The sequence below is a fragment of the Calidris pugnax genome, unplaced genomic scaffold (assembly GCF_001431845.1).
Source record: "Calidris pugnax isolate Ruff unplaced genomic scaffold, ASM143184v1 scaffold150, whole genome shotgun sequence".
Taxonomy (NCBI): Eukaryota; Metazoa; Chordata; class Aves; order Charadriiformes; family Scolopacidae; genus Calidris; species Calidris pugnax.
The window spans coordinates 951,215-962,431 of NW_015091300.1; the positions used below are offsets into that span (position 1 = coordinate 951,215).

General features: G+C 51.0%; 1 protein-coding gene across 1 annotated transcript in view; it reads left to right on the forward strand.

Moving 5' to 3' along the window:
• The first annotated feature begins 5,912 nt into the window (after nucleotides 1–5,912).
• MYO5B (myosin VB) overlaps nucleotides 5,913–11,217 on the forward strand; it is a 184,632-nt gene continuing 179,327 nt past the window's right edge. Inside the window, exon 1 of the mRNA XM_014960788.1 lies at nucleotides 5,913–6,013. Coding sequence (XP_014816274.1) covers nucleotides 5,987–6,013 — 27 coding nt within the window. The 5' untranslated portion in view covers nucleotides 5,913–5,986. The remainder of the gene's footprint in view (nucleotides 6,014–11,217) is intronic.

Genomic DNA, 11,217 nt, shown 5'->3' on the forward strand with positions numbered 1-11,217 from the left:
GAGGAGGAACTTCTTCACTTTGAGGGTGGCAGAGCCCTGGCAGAGGCTGCCCAGAGAGGTGGTGGAGTCTCCTTCTCTGGAGACATTCAAACCCCACCTGGACACGTTCCTGTGGGACCTGCTCTGGGTGGACCTGCTTTGGCAGGGGGTTGGAGTAAATGATCTCCAGAGGTCCCTTCCAACCCCACATCATTCTGTGATTCATTCTGTGAAAGGTGGAGGGAGCCAACACGCTGCTTTTGGGATCTGGCCCCACATGCACTGGTGTGGACAACAATCCCTGAACCCGCTTCTCAAACTGCCCTCCTACAGGCATTCCTTACACTAATTTCCCGTTGCTGCCAGCAAAGTAAGGATTGCATCAGCAAACAATCATTATTATTAATTATATTATAATTATGATGAAGTTCTGAATGTGAAATCTCACCTATTCTGATTGGGTAAAAAACCAAATAAGCTGAGAAGACACTTGCTGTTGTTTTGTGTTTCTCTTCAGAAGCAAGAAAGCTCAGGCTCGTTAATTAGATTACTTGGCTTGAATCCAATCCCTTCAAGCTTAGCAGTGCTGTTACCTTCTAAGATGTGTTTTTCATGGAATCATAGACTTGTCCAGGTTGGAAGGGACCTTTCAGATCATGGAGTCCAACCATCAACCTAAGCCTGATAAGAACCATGTCACTAAGCTCTACGTCAACCCGGCTTTTAAATGCCTCCAGGGATGATGCCTCAACCACTTCCCTGGGCAGCCCGTTCCAAGGCTTGACAACCCTTTCCATCAAGAATTTTTTCCTCATGTTCATCCTAAACCTCCCCTGGTGCCACCTGAGGCTGTTTTGGTTTGTTTTGTTTTTTTCAGTGCAGAGAAATGCAAAGGAGCAGGAAGTACTCGCTCAAGAGAGGAAGTTATTAGCTGAAGCAATCACAGAACTCAAGCGCGTAGAAGACGAAAAATATGCCAGGTATTTTTCTTTTCTGCCATCAGTTCATTTCGTATCAATCTTTTAAACTTGTGAGGAGGCTAATTCTCATTTTTAGGTAACTCTGAAGAGCACTGAGTGGGCTGTCTTCTGTTCAGAGCTCCGAACTGCTCGATAGCAGCCCTGTTATACCGCAGCGGGTATGAAATCGTTAATTCTGCTCTCATCATCCAAATAATGGTGTGTTATTATTTTATATATCTCCTTGTTTTGGTCTTTTTGGACCATCGCACGACTTCCATCCGTCGTGTTAATTAAATACACGCTCTGAGCTGTTATTAGGAGTGGCAGAAGTTTGGGGAGGAGGGTTAATGACGGGTTGGTTGGTTAGTTAGCCGGGAGAATGAGTGCGTTCAGGCTTGTTGCTAAACCCCACCCACACGCAGCCCTTAAACAATCCACACACTGGGGGTTCTCCTTACCTTGCAGTTCCTCGGGGGGAGAACAACTTACACGCAGTAGCCCAAATGTTCCTCTGGGTGTCACGCGAAGCCTTGGGCAAAGGGCCTCCATTTCCCTTTACTCCTCCCCTTTCTCCCTCTTCTCCGTGACTCCGATGAGTCTCGAGGAAGAATGGAAGAAATTATTTCTCCCTTTTCCATCCTCGTATCATTCCATGACTCCGTAAAGGTGGCTGCAGGAACCAATCTGAGCTAGGAAGGGGCTGAGACCTGACGCTCTCATTCTCCATCCTCTCACCGTCACCTAAAAGGAGTTTCAGAAAGAAACTATTTCTATGTCGTTTTCAGAAAAATAAAAGAAGCCAAAGAATATCAAGAGCAACTCCGGGCTCAAATCGCCTCTGAACGACAGGCCCGTGACGCCGAGGAAGAAGAGAAGCGGCAAGAATACGCGTCGTGTCTAGCAGCAGAGAGAGCTTACCAAGAAAGGGTACAGGCCCTTCTGTCTCGTGAAAAACCAGCAAAAATCCACCCTTTTAGAAGAGAACTCATGTCTAACTCTCAAGAAGATAATTTACAATGATTTCTTTCTTTTCTTTAGCTCACTCGGTTGCCTTAAAAAATTGTTTTCTAAGGGTGTTTTTAACTGAGTTAGTGGACTCCTCTCTGCTGTGATGCTGGAAATACAAGAAACATGGTATTTTTAAAGGTTGTTTTTCATGGCTTTTGGATTTTCTGTGACAAAATGACTGATCCGAATCAAAACGTGTGACATTTTAATCCAAGAATACTGTGTGTTCTCCGCAGTAAACGTGAAGGATATGTAGGCATTCTTTAAAATCTTCTATTAAAAATGCCTTTCAAACTGCAAATATTTGCAAAACCTTTTTCTTTTTGTATTTAGACAGAAAGCACCTGGTGACTCATCCTTATTTTCCTTGTTAAATATAAAACTCTGAATCTGTTTCACTATGGGCTTAGATGGTAAAGAGCTGATATTGCTTTGCATGTATTTTAGTTGCTATTGAATGATCTGTGGGATATGAGGGTCCCAAAACAAAATTGAGAGCTCTGCTTGGACAGATTTAGTCGTCCAGGCATTTGGAAATGCTTTCTTTTCTATCTTGCATTTTTCCATTTGAGCCTTTGCTCCTTCTTACCTGCAGATGTTTCTCTTTCCTCCTTCAGCTTTGACCATCTTTCCTCCAGCCCCTGCTTTGCCGCTCTTTTCTTCTCCAACTTCCATCCCTCCAACCTTTTCCTTTCAGTGTTGACTCCCAGGACTCGTGCGTTTGAAGGGATGTGGAGAGAAGCTGATAAACAGTTGGGATGAAAGCCCCAGCTCCCAGGCCTGGGAATGTTCTCAGTTGGAGAATGAACAATTCATTCTTGGAATGAATTCTTGGAATCGCCTCATCATCTTGGTTTAAAGCAAGTTGTGATTTGAGCAGAGCAACTTAGTTAATTACAGGTGGACAAATTCACACCATCCAGACAAGTGACCGGACACGGCAGAGCGGAGCTTCTTCACGTCTTGGTCCTTCCATCCCTTGTATCCAAACAGGATCAGTCTCCTAAAGCCTGAAAAGAAACATTTATAAACGTGAAAACATTGCAAACCAGGAAAGGTGGGTTGTTAGTCGGGATGTCAAGCCCTTGCAGTGCTTTTTAGCAGCCATCTCCCAAGCCACACGGAGGATTTCAGACCCGCTCCTTCTATTTTCCAGGTGGGAAAGGCCATCCTGGATAGTGGGAATAGTTTCATCAGGCCAGAGAGCTCAGGTAGTCAGAGGTCTCTGCTCTCGCCGCTGGGTCAAATTAGCAGAATGATTAAGAGATTAATTTCCTGCTCTGCCACAGACTCCCTGTGGAGTTTTTTTTCTTCACTACTGTGACCCCTCTCTGAAAAATGAACATAACAGCACATTCAGAATTCCAAGATTAATTAAAGTGTGTTATTAAAGGCTGTGACATTGTCGTTGGGTGCACCTAATATGAGAGAGAAAAAGCACCACGTCGGTGAGCTCGGTGAATTTGAGCCACTCAGAACCGTAATAAATCATTTTCTTTAATAAAGTAATAACTCGGAAGAAGTGGTCATCAAGCATTTATAAAGTGTCTGAGCTCCTGCTCCTGGAGGCAAAATTCCTCTGCAACGAATATGAAGTTTGCACAAAAATAAAAGATCATACTGGAAGAGGTTTGACTTCAGCAGAAATAAATATCCCATGGGATAACGGGCAACAAAACTCTTCCGAGAGGAAACTTGTGGTCGATGAACGTGTTGCTGGGGCCGATCCCTTTGCTGCTGAAGGCTTTGGAGCCTTCAGGTTGGTCTAGAAGAAGGGATAAGGCTCACACTAGGCTCCTTTAGAAGTATCCTCTCCATGATTTTCTGTGTCAAGATGGAAGAGTTTCCCTAATTGTGGTGTTTTCTGAGTGTTTGAGGGATCCTAGAGCCAACGGAGAGCGCAGGGACAACGCTGAGACGCGGAGCAGCCTGGTCCTTGGCTGGGTGACCTCTCCCTGCCTGGAGATAAAACCACTGGGATATAAAAACCAGGCAGTTTCAGCCTCTTCATTTATAGAGGTGTAGAAATAACTTTTCAAATATGCTTTCTTGTATTATTTTTATTACATTTTTCATGTTGGCGGAGGGGTAGAGCACGTTGGTGACATGCCTGTGGCAGAGCTGGCTTGTCCCTCCCAAATGAGGTAATATTTTCAGCAACTCAGCACTTAGGGCACACTTCAGGGATTTCATCTGTATTTTGGGGGGTTTTTAGTTTCTATCTTTAATTAAAGTTTGAGATTAATGGCAAGTCACACACGGCACCAGCTGGTATTTCATGGGGATGTCTGTGGTTTGCCTCTGGGCTATCACTGCTACCCAGGCTTGGCTGAAACCTTTGCTCCTTGCCAGTACTTCACATTTTGTTTCTACAGTTGATTTAATAAAAGGAGAGGAGCGAGTTTTGTTTGCCCGACAAAGTTATCTCAGAGGTTTAGCAGAGATGACGCTGCCAAATGCGTTACTCAGGATAATTTCTGGACAGGGTGCAGGTTTTTTTTTTTTTCCCCTTTCTTTGCTCCTTCCCAAACTTCCCCCGGAGCCACCTGCGATTTATTTGGATTCATCAAGGCCATCAGAGCTGGAAAAGAGAGATATCGGCGATGCTGGCTGTCCTCCCACCAAATCTGCGCTGCTCTTTGCCAAGCTCGGGGGGGGAGGAGAAGGAGGGAGCAAAACGGAGAAGATGCCAAAGGAAGGGGTGGTTTCAGCCCCCAAGGGACGAGGAGCTGAGGGCGAGATGCCACCAGCGTGGCTTTAAAGAAAGCCTGGGGGTGTCCTGTGAGTGGCACAGCCCGAAACCACGGCGGGAGGGATCCCCGCTCACACAGTAAACAACTGCGGCAGAGAACAAGCCCCGCTGAGCACATTTTCTGCCTGCTTAGTTAATATGCAAAATACCTTGAGTGATAATGAGTAGCGATAGCGATTACTTAGGAACACTTTGGATATGCATCATCCTTTTCGGGCTCAAAAAAAGCGCCTTGTAAGCAGGAATTTATAAGCATGGGGTGCTCCCAGGGGGTGGGGGGAGGCGGCGTGGCTATAGACTGACAAGCTAGGGGACTGTTTTTGGCTGTTTCTGCCCAAATTTTGGCCGTTTCTGCCCAATTTTTGGCCGGTTCCTGACATCTGAGTGACAGACCACCAATGCCCAGGAGCACAGTGATGGTGGTGGTGGGAACCCAAACCCACCTCCAGGCAGAAGATGGAGAAAATCCCCTCGCTGGTGCGTTCCTTGAGTGCGTTTCCACTGGGCTCATGTGGGCCCGGCTGCTGGTCCCGGGGCCCGCCATAGGCCCCCCCCCGCTGAGGCCACTCCTCACAGCCCCATAGACGTGCGGGTGGGGACGGCAGGGCCCTAAAACCACCGTGGGCCATTCGCCTGGGGCTTAATGACTTAATTCCGTAGGAAAGGAAGAAGAATAGAAGAATAAAAGGAGAAAAAAACCCCCTAAACCCACCAAAAAATATGGGGCGTTTCGGCACCTCCCGTGAGGGAAGAGAGGCGGCTCCCTCGCGCTGCAGCTGAGGCGAACCGAGCGGAGCCGAACCGAGCCGAGTCCGGCCGAGCGGAACGGACCCGAGCTCAGCCGAGCCTAGACGAACTGAACGGAGCCGAGTCCAGCCGAACGGAACGGACCCGAACCGAACGGACCCGAGCTCAACCGAGCCGAGTCCAGGCGAACTGAAGCGAACGGACCCGAACCGAGTCGGACGGAACCGAGCTCGGCTGAGCCTAACCGAACCGCCCCGAACGGCACCGAGCCCAGTCGAACTGAGGCGAGTCCCTCCGAACCCAGCCGAGCCGTGCCCGACCGCACCGCCTCATACCTGAGCGGGGCGCGGCTGAGGCGGAGCGGTGCCGCTTCCTCCTCCTCCTCCTCTTGCTCCCCCCCTGCCGCGCCGCTCCCTTCTCCTTCCCCGCGCCCCGGCCGGCGGCGGCGGGTGTAAAGGTCGGTCTGTCGCTCGGTCCGGCGGCGCCGCTCGCTGCCTGCCGGCCCCATGCCCCGCGCCTAGCGCCGCCCGCCCCGGCCATGTCCGCCGCGCAGCTCTACACCAAGGTGAGCGGGGCGTGTGTGTTTTGGCGGGGGGGGGGAAGGTTGTCGTCTTTGTATTTTGGAAGGTTGTTTTGCAGTCACGGGGGGGACCCGCAACTTTCTCCGCGCCCTCACGGTGCCTGAGGAGCGGAGGGGACCCCCCTCGACCCGCCCCGGCCCGTCCGCCCGGGGAGCCGGGATGGGGCTTCGTGAGGGGACTGGTTTCTGTGGGGAAGGGACCCCGGGGGTTTCATGAGGGGACTGTGTTTTTTTGTGAGGAAAGAACCCCGGAGTGTTCATGAAGTGACTGATTTTCTGTAGGAAAGGGATAGAGGTTTCATGAGGGGGCTGGTTTCTGTGGGGAGGGGACGGGGGTTTCCTGAGGTGACTGGTTTTCTGTGGGGAAGGGACGCCGGGGGTCTCGTGAGGTGACTGGTTTTCTGTGGGGAAGTGACGCCGGGGGTTTCATGAGGGGTCTGGTTTCTGTGGGGAAGGGACCCCGGGGGTTTCATGAGGTGACTGGTTTCTGTGGGGAGGGGATGCGAGTTTCATGAAGTGACCGGTTTTCTGTGGGGAAGGGACCTCGGGGGGTTAATGAAGGGGCCGGTTTCTGTGGGGAAGGGACAGGGATTTCATGAGGTGACTGGTTTTCTATGGGGAAGGGACCCCGAGGGTTTCATGAGGGGGTTGGTTTCTGTGGGGAAGGGACGCCGGGGGCTCATGAAGTGACTGGTTTTCTGTGGGGAAGGGACGCCGGGGGTCTCGTGAGGTGACTGGTTTTCTGTGGGGAAGTGACGCCGGGGGTTTCATGAGGGGTCTGGTTTCTGTGGGGAAGGGACCCCGGGGGTTTCATGAGGTGACTGGTTTCTGTGGGGAGGGGATGCGAGTTTCATGAAGTGACCGGTTTTCTGTGGGGAAGGGACGCCGGGGGCTCATGAAGTGACTGGTTTTCTGTGGGAAAGGGACCCCGGGGGTCTCGTGAGGGGACTGGTTTCTGTGGGGTAGGGACAGGGGGCTCATGAAGTGACCGGTTTTCTGTGGGGAAGGGACCTCGGGGGGTTAATGAAGGGGCCGGTTTCTGTGGGGAAGGGACAGAGGTTTTATGAGGGAGCTGGTTTCTGTGGGGAGGGGATGGGGGTTTCCTGAGGTGACTGGTTTTCTGTGGGGAAGGGACCCTGAGGGTTTTGTGAGGTGACTGGTTTTCTGTGGGGAAGGGACCCCGGGGGTTTTGTGAGGTGACTGCTTTTCTGTGGGGAAGGGCTGGGGATTTCATGAAGGGGCTGGTTTCCGTGGGGAAGGGTGAACTTTGCCCGTGGGTCAGGGTTATGGCAGCCTTGACCTTGTTCTTCGTGGGTTCCATCCCCAGAGCAGGTGAAACCACAGCTAAAACACACTCAGCTTCCCCGAATCCCTGTAGAATAATTTATTTTTCCTCGTCTTCCTAAAACACCGGGGTGGAGGGAGAGGGGGGAAAAAACAGTCCTTACAACTGCCGTAACTCACCGAAATGCTTCCAAGGTGCCTGGTTTCCAGAGTCCTTTATTTTTTTGTTGTTGTTGTTGCTGTTGTTGAGCAAGTCCTGAATGTAATCCCTCGGCAGGGGTCCGACCCGTCGCACCCGCTTCCTCATGGCAGCCAGGAAAGGTAACATGGCTGATGGCCTGGCAGGGTGCTGCCGTGCCAGCGGGATGGCAGCCAGCCACCCTCCCCGTCCCTTCCCAGAGAGAAACACGGCTTTGCTCCGAAAAAGTGGCCCTTCTGACAAGGGAAAGCTCAGATTTTTAAGCAGAACCTGGGATCTAGGCAAGATATTTCTGCTTTTTCTTTTATTTTAAATTAATTCTGTGGCTGTGGGGCTCTCGGGTAGGCTCCTTGGTCAAAACTGGGGGTGCACCCCGTGTGGTTTGGAGGTTTCTGCCCCCTCCTCCTCCTTTCCCTGGCGAGAGATTTGTGTCTGGAGGGATCTTTGCTGATATAACTGATAAGCAGAGAGCACTCTCTCTCTCCCTGCGCTCCGCATCTTTCCGAGGCTGCCCGGGGAGTGCTGCGGGCAGCCGGGATCCGGGGAATGTGCCCGCTAAAAGCCATCAATAACGCCAGGCAGGGGGGCTCATGGAGAAAAGTGCTTGGCTTCAGGATGGCTTTTGCTGAAAGACCGTCAAGTGCCAGCATCATCTACTGTAATAATGAGAATTTTAGGGTTTTAAATTCTTCCTGTGACCGTGGTCAGCGTGGAGATGCTGCTGGGCTGGCACCAGCCCTCTCGAGAAGCTGCTTTTTGTCTCCGTGCCAGTCTCCTGGGTTCAATTTTGCTGGAGATTTCTGCGTCTGTAACACAAAAGCCGCTCGCAAAAATGAGTTAAGTTGGGGGTTGCCACTTTTTTTTTTTTTGGGGGGGGGGGCTTTTGATACCAAACGGTGGCAGGATGATGCGTGAATCTGGCGGGCTCCTCCGTTGAACCAGTTGGGAGTTTAAGAAGCCCCTCTGGATTGAGCTGGGCTGACCTCCATCCTTCTCAGGTGCTCTTCAAAAGCGAAATTTCAGGTTTGGAAAAGGTTTTTTTCCATTTGGAAAATCTAAAAGGGAGCACAAGGAAAAGCCCACGACAGCATCTCATCGGATGAGATGGGAAGCATCCCCCCGGGAGGAGGGAGGTTGGCTGCAAGCTCTGTATCTACAGAGCTGGTGATAACGAGCAGGTTAATTGATTCTTAACTTGATGAGCAGGTAATTAACCTGTGGTGTGCTTTTATGCTAACTTGATGAGGGTTATGCTCTGCTGAATGGGTGTAAGGTGCCTGCTGGGGCATCGCTCATGATCCTGTTGCTGTGTAAGGACTTTTTCGATGAGGCACTTGAGAAGTGGTGGGGATTTGGTGGCAATCTGTGCACGTCATTAATTTTTAATTTATTTTTAATAACAACAAAGATTCTTGATGATGTTGCATCGCTGGCACTTCTGCTGGTGTCCTTCTATCTTGTGGAGATATTTAAGGAACGTGGCTGGTGTGGTGGAGCCACTGATGGTGCCTTGAACCCATGTGGGTCATCTGTGGGGCAGTTCGCCGGTGTCGCGGTGAGATTTAGGACTGTCCTGCTGGGTTGTCTTCTGAGTGGGGCTTCTGCGCTGGCTCTGGGCTTTGAAGCAGCAGGAAAATGTTTCCTGTGACTTTGAATATATAAGAAAAAGAGCAAAGATGGCTTTAAAAAAGCCCAATAAACCCACCGGCCTTAAGATGCCGAGCTGACGATGGAGGTCCTCAAGATGAAGCAGGTGTGTTGCTCTCTAGCCTGTTCTTGGAAAGCATTAAGGAGGGTTCAGGTGCTTCCCTGAACATCACCTTTATGTGGATGTGGGCATTTGGCCCTGGGACCTACACCTCATGGATGGTAGAGGCCTTGAAGAGTGTGGTGAGGAGAAGACAACCTGTTATGGAGAGCTGCATTGCCCCGAGCAGTTGGGTTTTGATGCACCCTCTGTGCCTGGCTGCCCGAAGATGCTCTTAAGAGTAACTGGGCATGGGGGTGAACAGAAGAAAGGAGGGGGGAAGAGCAGGAGAGCTTCAGCGGGGTGTTGGGGTTCAGGAGATGACTTTCCAAGCGCAGAGGTGGGGCCTCCTGGATCACCTTGTCAACAGGATGGGGATGAAGCTTTTTGAGGGAAGGCGGACGATCCGGCTTGCCGGAATCAATACAGTTGTCTTGCTAAAAGCCTATTGATCTGATGTGCCGTGTTGCATTAGCACAGCCACAATAGTACCTCCTTTGGAGTCCTTCCTCCTCCTGGTTGAACCAGGATGAGAGAAACTGCTGGGGAGCCACTTTGAAGTGGTCGAGTGGGACTTCTCAGGTCCCCCCACCTCTCCTTCCTGCTGGGCTGTAATGGGAGCTGCTGTGTGTCGTGTAGAGAGTCCTTAACTTCCATTTGATGCTTGCAGAAGATCTCCTGGGACCTTGTGGGACGTGTTGTATTTTCTTGGGGCTTAGGTTCATGCTCGTTAAGCCACACCAATGACTTCATTGTGTTAGACTCAGTGTTGCCCTGAGGAGGTCTTAAACTGGTGAGGAACCTGTCCTGGATACACCAGCAGTTGGGAGTTGCTGGTGGAGGCCCTCTCCATGTAAGGTCTCACTTGTGGCCCTTTAAAAGCAGGGATTAGTGGTGTTTAATAACCCCCATCAAACGAGCTAATTAACAGCTGTGCCTAATTATGAGCCTGTGAGTAGTTCCAAAACTGCATCAACCTTCAAGCATGTAGGACTCCAGTTGGGTAAATAGTTACGGGGGGACCATTATCATAGAATCATAGAATTGTTCAGGTTGGAAGAGACACTTGGGATCATCGAGTCCAACCATTATAATACTCTTCTTTCTCCTGATGCAGTACCAGGGGACTTTGGGGAGGTTTAGGATGGATATTAGGAAAAATTTCTTCACGGAAAGGGTTTGTCAAGTCTCGGACTGCCAAGGGAAGTGGTGGAATGAGGTTCAACAAGGCCAAGTGCCAGGTCCTGCGCTTGGGCCACAACAACCCCCTGCAGCGCTACAGGCTGGGGCAGAGTGGCTGGAGCTGCCTGGCAGAAAAGGACCTGGGGGTGTTGGTGGACTGTCGGCTGAACATGAGCCAGCAGCGTGCCCAGGTGGCCAAGAAGGCCACCAGCATCCTGGCCTGTATCAGGAACAGTGTGGGGAGTAGGCCCCGAGAGGTGATTGTCCCCCTGTACTCGGCACTGGTGAGGCCCCACCTCGAGTGCTGTGTCCAGTTTTGGGCCCCCTACCATAAAAAAGACATTGAGGTGCTGGAACGGGTCCAGAGAAGGGCGACAAAGCTGGTGAGGGGTCTGGAGAATAAGTTCTTATGAGGAGAGGCTGAGGGAACTGGGGTTATTCAGCCTGGAGAAGAGGAGGCTGAGGGGAGACCTTCTGGCTCTCTCCAACTACCTGAAAGGAGGGTGTAGAGAGGTGGGGGTCGGTCTCTTCTCTCAAGTCACAGGCGACAGGACGAGAGGAAATGGCCTCAAGTTGCGCCAGGGGAGGTTCAGGCTGGATATTAGGAAACATTTTTTCACTGAAAGGGTCATCAGGCATTGGAATGGGCTGCCCAGGGAGGTGGTTGAGGCACCATCCCTGGAGGTGTTCAAAAGACAGGTTGATGTAGTGCTGGGAGGTATGGTTTAGTGATGGTGATGCTCCTTGTTTGTTGTGTGGGTGTCTATTTTTGTCAGT